The 21,935-nt window shown below is 38.3% G+C and overlaps 1 protein-coding gene across 9 annotated transcripts in view; it reads left to right on the top strand.

Annotated features, from left to right (window-relative positions):
- Positions 1–21,935, top strand: part of LOC5577203 (rho guanine nucleotide exchange factor 11) — a 434,547-nt gene that overhangs the window by 181,760 nt on the left and 230,852 nt on the right. For all 9 annotated transcript variants that reach the window (XM_021853821.1, XM_021853819.1, XM_021853825.1 and 6 more), the window contains 5 exons: positions 16,615–17,298; positions 17,556–17,842; positions 17,904–18,202; positions 18,273–18,407; positions 18,472–18,528. In XM_021853821.1, the coding sequence (XP_021709513.1) occupies positions 16,615–17,298; positions 17,556–17,842; positions 17,904–18,202; positions 18,273–18,407; positions 18,472–18,528 (1,462 nt within the window). The remainder of the gene's footprint in view (positions 1–16,614; positions 17,299–17,555; positions 17,843–17,903; positions 18,203–18,272; positions 18,408–18,471; positions 18,529–21,935) is intronic.

Raw genomic sequence — 21,935 nt, 5'->3', positions numbered from 1 at the left:
AGTTTCCCATTCCCGGAGCTTTAGATTCTCTTTGTCATATGTGTTAGAGACAATTTGATCGACAATAACCTCCAATCTTCATGCGGACTATTCGGGGTAATAGATTTCGGGATCTATGTTTTCAGGGTACTTGACCATTCGGGGTATTGACTTTCGGGGTGATGGTTTTCGGGGTAATGGTATTCGAAGGAATGTTATAGGATCGAAAATTAGTGATTTTCCCCTACTCCAAGAATTTACAAGATGTTTCTGGGATACCTTCAAAATTTCTCAAAGAATTTGTCCAGAGATTCTACAAGAAGTTTCTCTAAAGTTATCAGTACACGGTATTTAATATTTGGCTGGGTTCTGACAGTTGTCCAAACATTTGTTTGACTCTATAAGTATTTATCTAGTGTCAAGCAAGTCTTTGAACTGCTTTCAGATCATAACCAAATATGCGACATCGTGTACTATCGTGATGCACCATTAACCGAAAGCTTGAGCAAGACCAAATACGCAAGTACTATTTTCATTAGGTTTTCCTCAGATTTATTTGAAGTTCAATTATACTACAGTACATTATGCTACATAAAATCTTGGGAGTAATGATGAATTTCATGGTAAAAACTACTATAATGTGATGAATGTCGTTTAAACAATACTGCATTTCTGTATTGTCCCTAAATCTGGACATCTAAAGCAAGTTTTGGCTATCCGGACACTACTCAATCACAATCCGGAGAGCAACATTTTGAAGTTGAACCATACTAGAATATTTTATAGAGCTAAATGTAAGCGAATTTATGTCGTAATTACCTTTCATAAAACTGTTGGTATCCAATGGACCAATGCACGAGTTCATTAATTTGACGTTTGAGCGGTGCCAAATTCATTCGTTACCATGGGCACATAAATAACAGGGCACCGCTTAAAAGTCAAATAAAAAACATTTTTGTATTTGCTTCTCTGTAATTGCAAAAACAGCTGTACTTACACAGAGAACCAACAGACGCCACTCAGGATCAGTAGCAGCCTCAATGTAAAAGTACTGGTGCTCTCATTATTATAACAAACAATAACGGCGCCGGCTGCGTCCGAATGCAGGTCAATTTGGGGTTGGGGAGGGAAACGTTGGCGTGTTATTTGCTTTATGGAAGCCGAGGAGTCCTCTGCACTTCTACAAGAAAACACTGGGAGTTTGGATATGGGAAAGGTTTGGGTAAGAGTTTCGTTTTACTAAACGATAATATGATATTTGCAATGAATACGTGAGCATACTTACGGATGAGTTATACCGATAGTTCGGTTACTAAGCAAACTGGACATGATCTTGATTTCGTTGCTCGCTCCACAGGAGCGTGTAATAGATTCAACGAATTAAACACTACTGACGCACTCCGATTTTTTTTTCACCCGCATAACGCGAACCGGGCACTATTGATCCGGATTCCGTCACTCGCCAACAAAGGAGCATGTAGCAGATTCAACGGATCAAACGTCTTGATGTTTGGAAATGAAAGGAAAGTTAAACAAGTTCTGCTTAGGAATTGGAAATATTTGAATAATTGAGATATTGACTCATCCTCAATACTTAAAAGCTATGATGTTAAAATAATCTTTGAATAGTTCAACATCTATTCAGCGCTAGATAAAATTGCAAAACTACAGTCGCCTCTCCACATCGCGATATCGATGGGACCATCGAGATAGGGAGATATCGAGACAAAGAACATTAATTTAATGAACACTAGATTGGAAATCACTCCGTTACTAGGAAAATAAAAAACAAACGAACATCGTTTCGAGTTTCCAAATTGTTCTGAATCACTTAAATCTGGTCTAGTAACCTATGATAATGTTCATATCGACATATGGAGAGCCACGTACCAAACAAGAGAGTGAATGCCAACAGTCATAGGACTCTCCGATTGCAATGTGCCTCGAATTGTTATGGTTCACAAACTGTTACACTCTCTGAATATGGTTCGATCGGCTTATTCTGATCGAAATACAAACACTGCTTCTAACCATCTAAATCATCACTTGAGATCACTGTCCACTTCTCTGTCCAGACTTCCGTAATCTATCCTTTAGTCTCTACCACCACTTCCGATGGACCCCCATCCCACTTTCAGTAGCCCTAATATAAGACGCACACCCCACCCCTTTGGGAAAGCACCTAGCACTTCTACGGTATTCTTGTGGAGTATTGGATTTCTTATGCTGTTAAATTTTTCGCAATTTAGTGGTCAGTCGGGATAAAGAAATACACTCTCCCGTAAAGGTTGTTTTGTACATATCCCCCTCTCCCAAAACACATAATAAATCAACACACATTACCCACTACTACACTGAAAGCATCTGAATTGTGCTTCGAAACGCTGCTGCTCATCGGAAGAATCTAAAAACGACTGTGCGCTACTGCTGCCGGCCACGTTAAAACCAAAGGCGAATTTACAGTGGAGATGTTGTGGTTGTGTTTGTTGTGAGTGACTAACCTTTGGTTGTGAATAAAATGCGCTTTACTAACATTTTCGAGCTATCAGGTACGGTTATCTCTATTGTTAGTGTTTAACCACCGTACCGTATTGTACAGATTTATTTTCAGGTCATGGTAGTGGAGTTGTGGAGACGTGCCAATGGTGTTAGGTGATTTTATTTTATTGCGATATTTTTGATGATTAGTATATAGTTCTGAGTTTTGTCTGGTGCGCAACCGACTCGATACGATTTAAGCGCCGTTTTTACTGTGTTGTTTTTTGAGACATTCTAAAGTTTTGACGTTAAGATCTATTGCTCAACTCGATGTCAAAATCTTTACTTCCCTTTCCGGTCACCAATGTGAATAAAATAGGTTATACGTAAATGTCTACCTGGGAAGATATGAAACTCTACTTTTGTTCCTTCATATAATAGTATTGCAAATTCAAAATATTAGAATATAGGGGTCATTCCACAGGAGGTCAAATTGCAAACATATAATTGACCATCGGGCAACACTTCCCAATTAGAACCAAAGGAAGTTGAATATCTCGAATCTGCTTCAATTGCGATCTGAACACCGTCTCTCCCCCCTCTAATAGCGTGGTGTAATTTATGGATGGTCTATAGTTCAAGAGGGGTTTAAATGTTTTATGTAAGGTTCAAATTTCTTTTGTTACCTGGAAGCACTGACAATGTAGAATTAAACAATAGCGTTAGCGTAGTTACGGTATACTTCGTAGATTGGATACTAGCAACATTCATGTTTTTTTTTGATAGTCTCATCTAGAATGCCTTCAGGACCAAGGCTAGGGAATAAGCCTTGATCCAATCTTAGCACTTACTTAATGAGAGGCCTCCGACTCAGCGACACCCTCATAAGTGCTACGGAGTTGGGGTTGGGAGGGGTATTAGGTCATCAGGATTCGTCTGAAAAGCTAGCGATAGACCCAAAGTAGTTTTCGTTTATTTGTTTTTGATTTAATCCATTGAATGCCAGCAATCAAAAGAGGACAAAGGTTTGATTTACAGTATAAAGAATGTTGTTTCACGTCAAAATAGTCGATCACGCGTTCAACGGTAATAACGATCCGCTTTCTAACTAGTAAAAAGCAGAATAGATCCCTCCAGGGTCATCTAAATCAGAAAAAAAACTTTGTGTATGATTCACATGGAACTGTCATTTACATGAACATACAATCGACCAAAATGCACTCACAATGCATAGCCTATTCCACGATAAACGACCGGTTGAAACGAGTAAATTGCCGCACTTCAAATAAGCGAGAGAAAAAAACACCTGGGACAACCACAGAAACATGCCGCACTCCGAATCGCGAACATTTGATCACGAAACTGTTACATCTAAAACAAATTCGGGTATTCTGTTTAAAAGGAACGGACTCACCAAATGTTTGCAGCCTCCGGAATAAAAGTTACTTATTCCCCCGCCGCGGCGCCGGTCAACGTCCACCCTTCTTCTTCTTTCTGGCGTTACGTCCCAACTGGGACAAAGCCTGCTTCTCAGATTAGTGTTCTTATGAGCACTTCCACAGTTATTAACTGAGAGCTTTCTTTGCCGATTGACCATTTTTGCATGTGTATATCGTGTGGCAGGTACGAAGATACTCTATGCCCTAGGAATCGAGAAAATTTCCTTTACGAAAAGATCCTCGACCAGCGGGATTCGAACCCACGACCCTCAGCATGGTCAACCCTAATTTAAAAATTACCAGGAAATTACCAGGAACTCAAAACTGCTTATTTGATGCTGATATTTTGTACAACTCATATCGCATACTAGATGAATAGCCAGAAAATAATTCTGATAGAAATTTCACTGCTATTGCATTATGAGGCTCATTTATAATCCCAATGTGACTGTTATGAGGTTATAATTACCAATGTGACAAAACAACTTGGTATTTTTTCGAATTTTCTAGAACAATCTCACAGATTTCAGTAAGTTGATCGAAAGTATTTATCATTCGATGACTCTCCATGGTGTTAACTCCAATTTGTCAAAAATGTCGAATGTGACTGTTTTGCAGTTATGGGCAGTGCAGGGGAGTCAGGTCCGTCCCACTTGAGCTAACATTGGGTACCATTTCTAGTACTGCATTCGGTCCCTTGGTACTGCAAGAGGTACCCAAGTTTGACAGATCGCAGTACACTTTTCACGGCATTCTAGATTTTGCTCTATTACCTTACAGTGATTCAATTTCATTTTCGTACGGGCACTGTTTTCATATCAAGTTGGTATAAAACTATTACATGGTGCATGAACTTCGATATACTTTATCAATAACGAATGTTATAGGTGTCATCTATTGTTTGGCAATGACAAACTGTATTCATTTGCTTAAGTCTTTGGAATAATGGAAAAGTATTGAAATTGTGTATATAATTGACCCAATGCCATATTCGTACACCTAACAAAAAAGAAATATACAGCATTCAAAACTAATTTTTAATTGACTAGATGATTACTTAAGCTCTTCGTTGTGTTGTTCAGATGCAGTAGAATACATTTGGAAAATTTATAAGCGGACATATTTGAAACTTAAGTAAATTTAAGAAAAATACCAGTTTTCCCATGTTTTTTGCTAAAATACTAGGTAAGTCGAACAATAAATTGCATTTTTTTCAACATCACTTCTTTAAGAATGATAACTGCGAATATTGCACAAGTTTCAAAAAAATATAATCAGTTTTAGAGTAGCTAGGAGTGGATATCGACAACTTATACTTTTGAATCTTAGGTAATATAACATTTATAACAAATCCAAAACCAAAAATTTTAGTCAATTTCTTTATGTTTGGCTCCTAAATGTATATACATAATCCATAGTTAATGTTCCTATCAAAACATTTCGTAATTATTATTTTTAATTTACATTTTACTACTAAACATGATTATAGAGATTTATAGAATAAATATTATTGCCATAACCGCAACACAAATGATGAAAACAACAGGATATATTCTATTAAATAGTATATCAATGCTCTCTGCTCATTCAAGTTATCTTGTATTTTTCTTAAAAAATCAATAAATTGCCAAATAGGGTGCTATTTTGAATATAATTTGAATATTAATTCAAAAATAATTGAATATTACGATGACATCAATTATGTGGAGGTATGTACAGCGTAGTTTAGGGTACTTTATTGCAAAACAAAGTTCGTAGTTCGAATTGTGTTTACAGACAAATTCAAAATTAACATTTACCTGTTTTTAGAATGAAAATTTGGTTTACATTGAATAAAAATATAATTTTAGAAGAGTTTTGAACTTATGGCACAACAATTTTCTGAACTCAAAAGGGATAAAAACTGTTTATGATTCCTGTGAACTGTATATATTTCAACTAAATTTCTATCAGAGCTTACGAGTATAATCTATAGATTGGATCCAATGACAAAAACAAACGTTATTGTTTGAATTATTGGATTTTATAGCAACAATCATTGGAAAACTGGCATTTCTCATAATTTTACCTAAATTTTATATATGTCCACTAATAAATTGTCCAAATGTATTTCACTACATCTGAACATCATAATAAAGCACTTCAGTAATCAAATAGAACTTCTAAATTTAGTTTTGAACGTTGTGCGTTTGAATTTTGGTAGGTGTACGAATATGGAATTGGGTGAATTTTAGACATCAATTCAATACTTTTCTATTAATCCAAAGATGAATGTAAATGGAAACATTTTGTGATTGGCAAAAAATAGATGACACCTATTACCTTCAATGTGGATAAAATATTTGTAGCTCAATACTTCATTTAACAGCTTTTTACTAACTTGATGTGGAAACAGTATCCTGTACGAATATGAAATTGGGCCACTGTATGTGCTATAAAATTTTGGGCAACTGCAAGGGACATGGAGGTCTTTATTTTGTCTTTGGTGGAGTGGCATTCATAATAGCATTATTCATAGTGAAATGCCACGAATAGCCACTTGTTGTGTTGATTGGTTTTTAATTATGAGAAAATAATAGAAATATCTTATTTTTCCCTAATTCAAATTGTAAAACATTGAATTAAAAATTAGGTAAGGTACCGTGGGGCAAGTGGGTAATGGAATTCGCATAGTTGAGATTCTTCCAATTCTAGGGACTTTAAATTGAAACAAATGAGGTTGTGTATATTTTTTAGCTTGACTCCCACCGTAAGCAGCATGCTGAAATCGATTTTTATGAAAAATTGAAAAAAAATACAGAAAAAGTTTTGAAAAATGTCTTCTTACTTTTCACTTGCCCCAAAAATGGGGCAAGTGAAAAGTTTACCGTTTTGAACAATAAAAAAAACAAACAGTTATATTCACGATTTCTATTGGCTTTAACACTTGTTAAGGCTTCCCAATGAACAATAACATAAGTAACATGTAAACAAAGAAAATGTTATTTTTTTAACTTCAATTCTCTTCTGTTCAGTTATGTTAGTTGAAATGATTCGACAACATTATAACTGCAACATTTCCAATGTTAGGTCTTACATTATAGGACAGCAATTGCATTTCTGCGCTGTAGAATTTCCACCGCTCGTTATTTGTTTTTGAGAAAGTCGGATATGACGTCGGATAACTCTTCGGGAGAAATCAAACGGAATAACGTTTTTAGGGTCTTTTTTATGTGGATAGAGGGTTGTTAACGTTAATCAACGATTAACGCCGTTAACGTTAGTTTTTCTCGAGATCAACGTTAACGGCGTTTCTTTGATTTTTATGTTTGTTAACGTTAGCGTCAACGGGTTGCGTTGAATTAACGTCAACGAACATCGTTTATCTTATCGTTGATTACTGGGTGACCTGTGTAGATGCAATGAAAATTTTCGCTACGGTGATAATCAAATTGTCTCCATGCAAATACCGTAACCAAGGAAATTGAAAATAAAACCTTGTTTACGGGTATTAAAGGATGCAAGCAGCAAGGGTCAAGATCAATTTTGTACGAGTGGAAGAGAAATCCGGACGCGTTGCAAAATCTGTCAATGACGATGAAAGGGGGAAAAATGAAGATCTACCGATTCATGTCGCCAAGTGGTCCTTTCGCCGAAAACATTTTCAAGCACTTGACACTGGTTTCCGGGAAGTGAAGGCATTTTCAAATCATAAATTTTATGGTTGAATGACTGCATGGATAAGGACAAATGAAAATTCTTGCCGCTCACATCCCAGACCTAAGCAATTGAAAATTGTGTTGCATAGGCTTGAACATACACATGTGGAAAATCATCTGGTGGTCACGAAGCTATTTCCTGCAAAATTAGTTCATCTAGTCAGTGGCAAAAGTAAGTAACCAAATACTATTTTTCCACACAAAATGCCTATGTTTTGGGACTTGTATCTCAACTTCTGGTAGTTCGAATTGACTGTAATTTGAATGCCGAACTACAAATGACCTGAAGTTTTATCTATAGCGAATTCTTTATATTGCATTGCAGTCATTTACCAAAGAGTTCCAGAGGGTTGATCAAAGACAAAAGCAACTGAGAGATTCTTTTACCTAATTAAAAAACGATATGTTCTGGGTGGTTAATCTCCAAAGTTCACCGAAGTTGTTCACATTCAGAAGTTATGTAAATTTGCAGAACAAACCACTTGGGCACTTCCATGAACCACTTTGGCTTGGTTTTTTTTTCTCGGCCGAATCGTCTGAAACTTTGCAATAGGAAGCACTTCAATACGACTCATATTGTGGCCAAATATGAGCTCACTAGCTTCCAAAAATCTACTGCTGAAGTGAATCTAAAGTACCAAGAATAGGATCCGGCTCCTTACCATTTGTAATCGAATTAAAAAATCTCAGGTCCTTACTTTTGTCTTTGAACAATCCTCTGAAACTCTTCAAAAATGATTGCAATGTGATAAATTCACTAAAAATAAAACCGGTTATTTATAGTTTGTCATTCTTATTTCAAGGCAATTCGAACTAAACTGAAATACAGTGCCTCAAAGTTGCTAATTTTGTAGGGAAAAACAGGATACAAGCTTTTGACTTTGACTGAATTTAAAAAAAAGTTCACTCATTATGAAAAAGAAAATGCAATAAACTACATGTTCAGTCTGAACAAGTCTAAGCACAACAGATAAATAAACCGAAAATTTATTTTTAACTTATTTGCTGTTTTATTTCTTGCCTCTCGCTACATTGCATATCCTTCTTGAAACTTGGAGTTTAAAGTTCATAATTAACGCAAAAAATTAACGTTGACCGTTAACGTTAAATCAACGCCAAGCGTTAACGTTAACGTTGATTAACGGCTCCGAAAAATCAACGCAATATTCGTTGATCGTTACAATTAACGTCAACGAATCAACTAAACGGCGTTAATCGTTGATCAACGTTAACAACCCTGGGATAGACCTATACCCCATTTTTATGTTTTGAACTAGGTTTACATAGACATTCCACGAGATTTCCGTGTGTTCTCTAATATTGCAACTTTTCAGTCAACGTCTTTCTTTTAATTGGCTGCCCGAAGTAGACATATTGATATTGTAATGTTTGGCAACATCTTTTAGAGAATTTCCATGATTTCCAATAGCTTTCAACGCTTTAGTATAGTGTTTCTCGGATTATCAGCACGTTATGTTTTTCTATGATAATTGCGAACCATGTTTACTTATGGCTACTTAAAGAGAAAACACAAATTCAATCTCTAATGATAAACTTTTCACTTGCCCCACCTGATAAAAAAATTGACGATGTTTAAATTTAGTTATTTTAGGTCTACGTCGAATTAATTCTAAAACTTTTTTATTGCAGTTTGAAACTGTCACAGAGGACAAGCAGTTTTCTCTTTTTAAATGGACAAATCGAAGAAAATAAAAACACACAGCTCTTTTATTTGCCAAATAGAAAGGCTGTGTGTTCTTATTTTCCTCAATTTGTTGTTTTAAAAAGAGAAAACTGCTTTTTCAGTTCTGACTTTTGTGCCATTTTTTCTTGCACCTTAAAATTTTATTAACATTTTGTTAACAACATATTACATTTCATTTGCCGTAGCAGTTCACATTTTTTACAGGTGAGTTGATTTCACCTGCTTATAAGAGAAAAAAAAACGCTTTGAATATACTTAACCTAACTTAACCTTAACATATAACGCATTAATCGTGGCAATAGAAGATTGCAACGATTTTTGTCTGAAATTATCTATTATTTTATTTGACATTTGTTCCAATGTTTCAACATTGCATATTCTATGTAACTCATTGGTACTATACCAGGGAGGAAGTCTCAGAATCATTTTCAAAATTTTATTTTGAATTCTCTGCAGAGCTTTTTTCCTGGTATTACAACAGCTAGTCCATATTGGTACAGCATACAACATGGCTGGCCTGAAAAATTGTTTGAATATCAAAAGCTTGTTCTTAAGACAAAGTTTTGATTTTCTATTAATAAGGGGATAGAGACATTTTACATATTTATTACATTTGGCTTGAATGCCCTCAATGTGATTTTTGAAAGTTAAATTCTTATCTAGCATGAGCCCTAGATACTTAACTTCATCTGACCAATTTATTGGAACCCCTCTCATCGTGACAACATGTCTACTTGAAGGTTTAAAATAAAGAGCTTTTGGTTTATGTGGGAATATTATTGGTTGAGTTTTGGAAGCATTAGGGGAAATCTTCCATTTTTGCAAGTATGAAGAAAAAATATCCAAACTTTTTTGCAATCGACTACAGATGACACGCAGGCTTCGTCCTTTGGCGGAGAGGCCTGTGTCATCCGCAAACAAAGATTTTTGACATCCCTGAGGTAACTCAGGTAAGTCAGATGTGAAAATATTGTATAATATTGGTCCCAAAATGCTGCCTTGAGGAACACCAGCTCTTACAGGAAGTCTTTCAGACCTGGAATTCTGATAATTAACCTGAAGTGTACGATTTGACAGATAACTTTGAATTATTCTAACAATGTATGTTGAAAAATTAAAGTTTTTCAATTTTACAATCAAACCTTCATGCCAAACACTGTCGAATGCTTTTTCTATGTCTAGAAGAGCAAGACCAGTAGAATAGCCTTCAGATTTGTTGGAACGGATCAAATTTGTTACACGTAAAAGTTGATGAGTGGTCGAATGTCCATGGCGGAATCCGAACTGTTCATTGGCAAAAATTGAATTTTCGTTGATGTGGGCCATCATTCTGTTCAAAATAACCTTTTCAAAACGTTTACTGATGGAGGAAAGCAAACTGATTGGACGATAGCTAGAAGCTTCTGCAGGATTTTTGTCTGGTTTTAAAATTGGAACAACCTTAGCATTTTTCCATTTGTCAGGAAAATATGCTAATTGAAAACATTTGTTAAATATATCAACTAAAAATGATAAGCTACTTTCTGGAAGTTTCTTGATGAGGATGTAGAAAATTCCATCATCGCCAGGAGCTTTCATATTTTTGATTTTTTTAATAATAGTTCTCACTTCTTCCAAATCAGTCTCCCAGGCATTTTCGAAAACGTTCTCTTGATTGAGAATATTTTCGAAGTCCTGAGTAACTTGATTTTCAATTAGACTAGTAAGTCCTAAATTAAAATTGTGCGTACTTTCAAACTGCATAGCAAGTTTTTGAGCTTTTTCGCAATTCGTTAGTAATAATTTGTTTTCCTCTTTCAATGCCGGTATTGGCTTCTGAGGTTTTTTTCAAGATTTTAGATAATTTCCAAAAGGGCGTTCCCGTCAGATTTTCGTCTTTTCTTTTGTTATTTCAAAGATTGGTAAAATCAAATAATTGAAGGAATCGAAAAGATTGCAAAAACGTTTTGCAGACGTTGGTGTATGTAGTGCATAATGTTTTTTTTTTCTTATTTAAACTTCGAGAGTGTTAAGTAAATGGCGCCAATGACAATGTTCTCCAGTTCATATAATAATCAAGAAAGCAAGCAAATAGAGTGGGGTTGATGCCGTAATTGTGACTTCAGTTGACGATGGATTACCAACTTTTGGTGAGTTCGTTTCATGCTTGTGAAAATTCAAATTTATATCGCAATGATTCATTTATTTAATCGTTAGAGAAACTATGGATGGTTCGTCACTGTAAGTGTCGGCATGTGCCCTTATTCCTGTTTAAAAAACACAAAGATGTGTATGTACTCTTTTATGTATTTGTCGCAGTTATTGAAAATAATGTTCAATTTCTTTATTTCTATAATTTTACGGTAAGATACTTTAACACTTTAACACTATGTATGATATATTACTATATATTGGGTATTGGGGAGGGGTAGCCTAACGAAGTTAATTGAACTGTTGACTGGATGAAAGTGCGTGGGGTCGCCAGCCTTTTGTCACGAGAAAACAGCCTTAGTGTTGTCTTCCAATGGTCTTCAAAGATATTACCTAGCCCTGCTACAACAAACCATCAGGTAGATCATAACATCCCGGTATGATTCTGCAGCCATAGGTAATCCTTGCGCTGATGGTGGCTAAATAATCATCATCATCATCATCATTTTTCGCAATTAGTTAGTAATAACTTGTTTTCCTCTTTCAATGCCGGTATTGGCTTCTGAGGTTTTTTCAAGATATTAGATAATTTCCAAAAGGGCTTAGAGCCAGGGTCCAATTGAGAAATTTTATTTTCAAAATTTTTGTTTCTTAATTGAGCAAAACGTTTCTTGATTTCTTTCTGCAAATCCTGCCATATAATTTTAGTTTCTAAAGAAATGTTAACATCAATATTAGAGTCAACATACGTTTCATATATATTCCAGTCGGCTCGTAAATAATTGAAAGTGGAGCTGATAGGATTGAGAATCGCTTCATGCGATATTTGAAATGTAACAGGGACATGATCAGAATCAAAATCAGCATGAGTAACTAATTGGCTACAAAGATGACTACAGTCGGTTAAGACCAAGTCAATCGTAGATGGATTTCTAGAAGAGGAAAAACATGTAGGGCTATCAGGGTATTAAATTGAGAAATATCCTGAAGAGCACTCATCAAATAAAATTCTGCCGTTGGAATTACTTTGAGAATTATTCCATGATCGATGTTTGGCATTAAAGTCACCAATGACAAAAAAATTTGACTTATTGCGAGTCAATTTTCGCAAGTCAGTTTGGAGCATTTTAACTTGCTGTCCAGAGCATTGAAAAGGCAAATAGGCAGCTATGAAAGTATATTTACCAAACTGTGTTTCAACAGAAACACCTAAAGTTTCAAAAACTTTGGTTTCAAATGATGAAAACAGTTGATGTTTTATACGCCTATGAATGATGATTGCAACTCCCCCACATGCCCCATCAAGTCGATCATTACGATAAACAAAAAAGTTAGGATCTTTTTTTAGTTTCTATCCAGGTTTTAAATAAGTTTCGGTAATAACTGCTATATGCACGTTATTAGCTGTAAGAAAATTAAACAGATCGTCCTCTTTACCATTCAGAGAACGAGCATTCCAATTTAAAATATTTAAATTATTATTTGGATCCATTAGAAAAACGTAATCCAATAACAATTTGATTTGTAAATTTTACACCTACTTGGACTGCTTCAGTCATAGTGGTGGCTTTGAACATTGCATCAATCATTAGATTCAATTGTTCAGTTAGAAAATTAAAATCAGAGGCAGACATGTCATGTGATTTCCCATTAGAATTTCCGGTAGACGAAGAAGCGTAGTTACCTGTGGCGGTAGGGTTTTTTCCATTTGATTTGAAACAAGTAGAATGGGTACCCATGGATCGAACAGGGGAGGAGTTCGAATTTCCTGCTACGATATCGGCAAAGGATTTACCGTGGGTAGATACATTCGAAATTGAAAGATTCGAACGGCTACCCGACGGAATAAAATTTGTTTGTGAATGAGCATGATTATGATCTTCCTGATGGGTATGATTCATGATCAAGCGATCGTTAACTGAAAAATGAGCATTGTTCGATACTGTACCAGGCAAATTCCGGAAACGACCGTTATCGTAACGGATATTATCTTTCATCTGCCTGGCACGAGCCTCAATGACCCTTTTGCGTGAAGGGCATTCCCAAAAGTTAGCTTTATGAGGGCCCTTGCTATTGGCGCATTCAAACTTTCTGGTATCTTCTTTCACAGGACAGACGTCCTTAGCGTGAGAACCTCCGCAAATCATGCATTTAGCATCCATGCGACAATTTTTTGTACCATGACCCCACTTTTGGCACCGACGGCACTGAGTGGGGTTCTGGTAATTTCCTCCAGGTTTCTGGAAATGTTCCCACGTCACACGGACATCGAACATAAGTTTTGCTTTTTCTAAAGCTTTAATATTATTAAGTTCTTTTTTGTTAAAGTGAACTAAATAAAATTCTTGAGAAAGCCCTTTCCGAACAATGCCAGATTGGGTTCTCTTTTTCATAATGATTACTTGGACTGGGGAAAATCCAAGTAAATCATTTATTCCATTTTTGATCTCTTCAGGTGATTTATAGTCACTTGAGAGACCTTTCAAGACAACTTTGAACAAACGTTCAGTTTTGTCGTCATAAGTAAAAAATTTGTGCTTCTTCTCTTCAAGATGTTTGAGAAGAAGTTCGCGATCTTTAAGAGTTTCCGGCAAAATGCGACAGTCTCCTTTCTTTGCGATTTGGAAGGAAACCTTGATTCCCCTAATGGAGTTCAAGATCTCCTGCCTAAATCCCCCAAATTCGGAACAACTGACCACGATAGGCGGCACTCTTTGCTTCCTCACTTGAATCAAAGAGCCTGGGCTAGAGGCTGCTTCGATTTGGTGTTCGGAAAATTTGTCTAGAGCATCAAACTGATTGCTCATTTCGATACAATTATTCATTTCACCCTTGGAAGAAAGTTCGCATTCCGGAGAAACGTCCTTTCTTCCATTCTTGTCACGTTTAGTGACAGTTTTAAATCCCACTTTTTTGGAAGGAAGTTGTGAATTCAGAGATTCACCCTTCCTTTTGTTTGTTGTTGATACCATGTTTAATTAATAAACGAAAGAAGACGTGACCTTCGAGAGGTTTTTTTTTTTCCCAAGACGGTGTCCAAGAAGGATTACCACCGCTAGCTTTCGCCAACGGGTCCAACGAAAAATCGAAGGCAAGGGTCCTAACAAGGATCGTAAAGGGATCAATAGTAGAAAATAGTACTGAAAAGTACTGTTTTAGTAGCACTGAAAAGTACCGTTTTTAATTTTAGCCCTGAAAAGTACTGTTTTATTGCTTTAGGTAGTTTTTAAGAAAACTTCCAAGAGCAGAGAGAATTTGTGTACGCACAGCACGAAGGTACGATGCGCACTGATGAAAGAAAAGTTGTGTTTATATTCTCTCAAGCGTTGGATGTCATTGAGATTTATAGGCAAGGATATCGTCGGCTTGGCATATAATTGGAAAAAGTCTCTTGTCGACTACGTAATACCTTAAACTACTTTAAATGTGCGTACGATTCTCACATCGATATACTTTCACGAAAAAAGGACATAAGGTACGAGGTCCGTCTCGGCTGCAGACTTAGCTCAATACTATGGTCAGTTTATTATTTTAAACAAGAAACTTTTTTCGATTTCATATACAAATATTCATAGTACCATCAGTGCACCAGTATCCGCTCATGTTCCAGTAGCCCGCTCACACTGAAAGAAGATAAGTTTACACAAAGTAAATTTGAAAACTTTAGCCGCTATACGGTTCAAATCGAACGTATCCTATGGCACTACCACAGATAAACAGACGTAACACTTAGAACAAATCTCGATCAAAATCATAGTCACGAGGACATGTACGCCCAATGCTAAAATTAGTGTGTTTGGCCGACGGACCAACAGATGGCGGTAGTGTGTAAACGTCAAACGCGAACAAAAACGATGTGAGCGCTGCGGGTGGTGGATTGGCCACCTACCATATTTTTGAATCGACCGTTAAAAAGGTGGTCGATGGACAATGATGAGAGTGTTACGTCTGTTTGTCTGTGGCACTACCCTTTCCATCAACATTCCACAACATCCCGTAATACCTATGAGAGGTCGTAGAGTTCTCTGCATCTTTCTTAAGTAGGTGTTTAATCCAACATCCTTCCCCATTCCCCAGCTTTCGCAAGGACGTGGCCAGGACAGCTCTCGACTATTGGGGGACGCGTCAATCTTGTCTGAGAGTTAGAGGTTGATCCCAAATTTCTGACTTTGGTAACGGACGGGAAGGAGGCAACCCTCATACACAGGACTGTACCACCTACGAATTTGTGCGAAATGCTTAATGCTAATGCTGAAAAATCGTTTAACGGTACCCAGAACATAAAGTTCACACTCCTCTATCATTAAAGTCAACTCTGCTTTACTCGGTATTGAAGGGACGTAGAGTCAAGGAGGTATCGAAATACAGAATACATATGTTGAATTATTGAATTTTTCATTATTTTGACGAAATATATTCGAATAATTTATTAGATTAATGAAATTTGGGAGAGAAGAAATAAAGTGTTTCGAAACATTTCTTGAAAATATTGAATTAGAGAGGTAAAAATGCATAGGAATCTGGAACACCGAGTTATAGAAATATAGACTAACAGAGCATTCCATCGAGTTAGGGAACATATTGAATCGCAGAACATTGAGTAAGGGAAAGTATTTCGAATGATAATGCTATTGACAATGTTGTTTGGTAAGTCAATTGCTCTCAATTTTACTTTTTGCTTACTAATTTGCTTAAACAGAGATCCGAACCGTATAATTGTTTCAAGTAAGTACATATGGACATTCACTGATCCACGCTCACCAATAACGAGAGCAAAAAGTAAGTGTGCCACATACATAACATCAATGAATGCTTCAACCAACGGTACTAATGCATTTTGGCTGCGTTTTAACTGCATGATCTGTTTGAACCTTGATGTTTTTGCTTGCTTTCATATCAATTGTAAACCCTCCATTGTTTTAATGCATGCCTTCCCCCGATCAGAATTTGAAATGCCTGGAGATCGTCTGTAGAACCCAACGTCGATAGTTCCCCTATTCGTCCCGTTTGAAACGCACCAGTGTGTTTTGATTTCCCCGAGTTCCGTTTTAGTAATTACTCTGCAATACAATTTCCGTGTGGTGTTCAATTTAGCGCGGGGGGTGTTGTATTCTTCACGCAGAGTTGAATGAATTTACAAATTTTCTACGATTTTAACAAGATTTTCTGCTCATCCCCTCAACAGGCTTTGAATGCGACCCCGCAGTCGGCCCACATCAACCAGTCCATCAACAAGAAGCACCGTCGGATAGTTTCCTCTCCGGAGAACATCAGCTCCAAAGACTTTGGCGACCATGCGACGTCCGGTTCGCTAGTGCCCCGTCACCAAAAAACCTCGTCCGACTCGTGGGACAAACGGTCGCAGGAAATAACGCCCCCTGGGACACCCCCGCCTCCATATCTGAGCTCGTCGATGCTCGGCAGTGGTGTTGGTAGCGGACATTTGCACCACGATCACACCACTGCCGGCGATTTGGCAACATCCAACGAGAACCTCCTGCATCATCAACCACATCAGTACCAGAGGCCGGCTCCGGCGATTGCCCAGCAGCTTTCCGGAGCCGCCACTACTACCATAGTGGCCGCCCAAGCCAACGTGGCCCAGAAGCCGATCATCTCGATGGAGGATGACGAAATCTCCGATCAGGAGAGCTTCATCGAGGAGCACGGTCCGTTCCGGTCGTTGGCACAGCTACTGGAACCGGCCCACTCGGCCCACCTAGCAGTATTTCTAAATTTCGTACTTTCCAACTCGGACCCGTCGCCGTTGCTGTTCTACTTGATCACTGCGCTGTACAAGGAGGGCAGCATCAAGGATATGCGCAAGTGGGCGTACGAGATCCACTCGACGTTTCTGGTTCCTGGGGCGGTAAGTGCTCATAATGGCTGATTTTTATTAACACTGCCTTTCATAATTATACATGATCACCTATAATTTTTCGTATGAAGGTAAATTTGGGTCTACCACAAAAGGCCGAATCCCAAAAGGCCAAAACATACAAATACCTAACTAGGTATCAGATTTTTCCTACTTTATTAATATCTTTCTGTATGCGAACATTAAAGGTGGTCATATAATTATGAAACGCGTCTACTAAAGTCATTATCACATTGTCAATATTCCAGCCCCTCCTGTGGTCCAACGTGGACGAATCGTTGGCCCGCGAGATTGACGACATTCTCCAGAAGGAGAACGACAAGGTGGAAATCTTGCGGAGGGTATTCTACAAAAGCCGCAACAAAGCGCGGGATTACATCAACACCCAGCTGCAGGAGTTTCAGGTGAAACGAACCGCTGGCCTCGGGACGATGTACGGCCCCACGGACCAACAGCTACAGAACGCCAAAGGTGACAAAGTCAAAGAGCAGCGGATAGTGGAGGAAACGCTGCTACCGAAGCTGCAACAGTATTTGTAAGTTTGAACTGTTACGTTGCTTTTCATTGGCTAACATTAACAATCATCCAATTGCTAGGGAGGAAATCGAGAAGGAAGCGCCTAAGGAGTGCCCAAAGAAGCTGGCTCTGTGTGCGGCGCTGTCTACGGTGTTGCAACGGTTTTTCGTGACGCGACCCAACACGGGTAGTCCGATCGATAAGGTGCACCACTTTGTCAGTCGGGAGAAGAGCTTCAAGAGCCGGCTGATGACGAAGCACCGCAAGCAGGACATCCTCGGGCACAACCTGCGGTTGCAGCCGTACTACGAGGTGACCCGGTGTAACCACTGCCAGAACATTCTCTGGGGTGTGAGTCCGCAGGGTTATCATTGTTCGAGTGAGTTTAGAAGCTCCCCAAATTACAAGATAACATTGAATCTAACATTTCCCTCAATCAACCTTTGCAGATTGTGAGCTGAACATCCACCGAGCCTGTGCCAAGGATCTGAATGAATGTTGTCCGGGACCAACGCCGCTGAAAAACGATAGCAGTAAAATTACAAAGCTGATGGAGAAGATATCCAGCCGGAACCATCATCAAGGTGAGACTTGTTTGTTGGAAAATCTATTGAAAAGGTGTCTGAACGAGTTTTTCTTCTTTTTTAGCCGATCGAACGCGAAGGCATGACGATGATGGTGCCGGCGAAGACGGTTTGGGAGTCGGTAAGTACCCTTTAATTTTCAGTAATGAAATATTAGTACAATCCTATTCGATATGCATTTTGTCTCATTTAATAATTGTCAAAAGTTTTGAATGTTTTAATAACACTACGTACGATTTGCAGGATCAACTAAAGGTAAAGATATCCCAAGGTACCAGTACTGTTCTAGATATAAGAGATCGAAAAACATACCAAACATTACCGAGATTACCTCTTGAATATGATAAGATATCAAAACCAATAATATGCCCTTATAAAGTGGCATTACCATTTGAGATTGTTCCACACATATGTAGATCTCTTTACACGCGTTGCGGACTCTTCTGGTACTTCTTTGGTTGAAGCATTGAACACCTTCCTTGATGAAGAGCTCGATGGACGTCATACCGGCTATGATGCGCACGGTCTCTTTAGAAACCATTCGGTATGCGCTTGCTACTCTTAAACACAAGATCCTATACGTGTTTTCCAACCGCTTTAGGTTTCTACTCGTTCTAAGCGCTTTTGACCAGACTGGTCCTCCATACCTTAGTATGTTTGAGTTTGCGTTTCTTGGCAATTACAGCAGAGCTGTTAGACATCATCCTCGAAAGCGCCGCTTTAGACGTAGATGCCCTTTTACAACTCAACGTGGTTAGCGAAGCTGAGCTTGTCATTGATCATTACCCCAAGATGCCTAAGGGATCGCTTGGACTCTATGGTGCAATCACCTACCTAGACCTGCTCGGACTTGCGGTTGTTAACCACCACTTCAGTCTTGTGACGGGCCAGTCCTAGTTTCCTAGACTTCATCCATTCCTCAACTATGGTGATAGAGTGCGCTGCTGTCTACTCTACTTCCTCCATCGATTCACCATAGACCACTAGGGTGATATCGTCGGCGAAGCCAACAATCTTAACACCCGTCGGAAGGGGCAGCCTCAGTACGTCATCGTACATCGCAATCCATATCATTGGGTCCAGGATTGAGCCTTGAGAAACTCCCGCGGTAATTCGAACGCATTTCTTCCCCTCCTCTGTATCATACAGTAGAATCCTACCATCAAAATAGCTTTCTAGAAGCATACACAACTTCATCGGTACTTTGAGGCGGTGAAGTGCGTGTGCTATTGCTTCCCAGTTTGCGCTGTTGAACGTATTCTTCACATCCAGAGAGACAACCGCGCAGTAACGGATGCCGCTCCTTTTATGCTCGATTGCCACCTCAGTCGTCTGAACGACCGACTGGATAGCGCCCAGAGTAGATTTAGCTTTCCTGAATCCAAACTGGTTCTTGGACAGGCCGTCCGCACCTTCCGTGTACGGTACCAGTCTGTTGAGGATCAACTTCTCCAATAACTTGTCAGTCGTATCTAGTAGAGTCTACTACTAAGTAGACAGATAGGTCTATACGTCGACGGGTCACCTGGTGGTTTCCCCGCCTTTGGTAGTAGCACCAATTTCTGTCGCTTCCATACATCTAGGAAGATTCCTTGATCAATGCAGTGTTGCATCATGGTTCGGAACATGTCCGGATCCGCATTCACTGCCGCTTTTAGGGCAACATTCGAGATATCATCGGGTCCCGGTGCCTTGTTTGACGCGAATGATTTCACGACCTTTGCCAGCTTCGTTCGTGACCCTCGCCATTTCTCCTTCATCTGCCGCATACGGCGCTGGGGGCCATGGGCTTGTGGGATCATGCGTTTTCGACTCTTGATTTCCTTATTGAGAGCTAACTTCTCTCTCTGAATGCTGCACCGCGTTTTTATCTGTGCTTCTGTGCGTGCGCGTTACATTCTTCGTCTAGCCCGAAGGCAGATCGCTCGAAGATTTGCTACCTGCATTTTATGGAGGTACTCCCTATTGCGATCCATGGCCTCGATTAGTCCCGAGCCATCGGTCACCTCACTTGTTGCACTGGAGCGGCCAGTGCCTGCCGTCATCACAGTATCTAGGCTTTTGCCCACACTGTTTTCACTAAAGTTGATGTTGGTCGCCTCCTTCAGAATTTAGCAAGCATATTTGGATTCGGGGAATTCAAATTCAGTATGTAGAGTAGTTTCAAAAACTAATAATAATCGTTTTGACAAGTGATCAATTTCACCCCGATATGGGTTTCCCTATTTTTTTATTTCAGAGATGATTTTTAGCACAAAAATCACATCTGTTAGAAAATTTCGATACATGAGCCAATAAGGGTCACCGTCGTACTTGTTTTCCTGCATTTAGTTGTTTGACTTTATCAAAATTATAGTAAGCAGACAAGAAAAGCCGTGAAAAATTATCAATTTTACCCGAAATTATGGTAGGTTCAGATACCAATTTTAAAGATTTTGAGTCTAATCACGGCTTTAAATTTATAAATATTTATATCTCTATAATACTCCATGAATTCTGACATCTAATCAAATATACTCAAGTTTGTTGGCTTCCAAAATCTGGCTTTTAACTTGTACACACTTTCTTACGAGCAGTTTAAAATGCATACAGAGACCTTCTAAATAGTATATACAGTTACAGGCTAAAGACGCACATTTTTCAGGTTTCAACATTTGAGGTATTTCCATGAATTTTGTACAATGAGTAAGCCAAAGATTTTGATTTTTATTTACTTTTCAAATCGATGCAAATATGTATTAATTTTCTTTTATGTTCGAGACCACTTTGGAGCCTCAAGGGTGGGTAAAATATTTGGGAGACAAACAAATTAATATACAGTGGGATTCCGTTTTTGGCATGCTCCGTTTTTGGCATGCTCCATTTTTGGCACCCCCCGATTTTGGCAACAAAAAGGATCCGTTTTTGGCAACATTTTCGAATAACATTAAAACATTTCATTCTGTGTAAATATAAACATGCCTGTTGCTTTAGTCATTTAAATAACAGGTCAACTACACACCGATTTTATTTCAGAGCTCCAATGTCGTCGATAATGTACCAAATCTCACCAACTACTAAGGGCTTACGAGCTTATTTGCTCCGGGATGGTCATTGGCTATACATTCGCAACGTTGCATAAGGTCATTAATCTCCACCAAAATCTAGAGACCAATCTTATTTCATAGGCATTCATACTAAGTGGCCAGCCCACTTGAGTCTGCCAGTAGGTGATATACTAAAAAAAATACTTTTCTTCAGATTTGGAACAGCTTGTTTGAACAAAGTACAAGCATCGACAAGAGAAACAGTAAGTCTTTGACTCACACAGAGTTACAATCATAAATTTCGTCTCACCTTATTAGTTCACTGTTCTTAATATTATGAAGTTACATGCATTGCAAAAACACACCGCATTAATAGATACAAGTACAGCAAAATGTCGTGTATCATAACTTTAATAGAATTTCATCAAATAAATTGCGTTATTTAAGTGAATTGCAGAAATATGTTTAAAAAAAAAACAGTCTTTATTTTACTATATTGTAC

This window comes from Aedes aegypti, chromosome 3 (genome assembly GCF_002204515.2).
Source record: "Aedes aegypti strain LVP_AGWG chromosome 3, AaegL5.0 Primary Assembly, whole genome shotgun sequence".
NCBI classification, from domain to species: Eukaryota; Metazoa; Arthropoda; class Insecta; order Diptera; family Culicidae; genus Aedes; species Aedes aegypti.
Note: the sequence above shows the minus strand (reverse complement) of the source record. Positions and strands in the feature narration are given on the sequence as shown.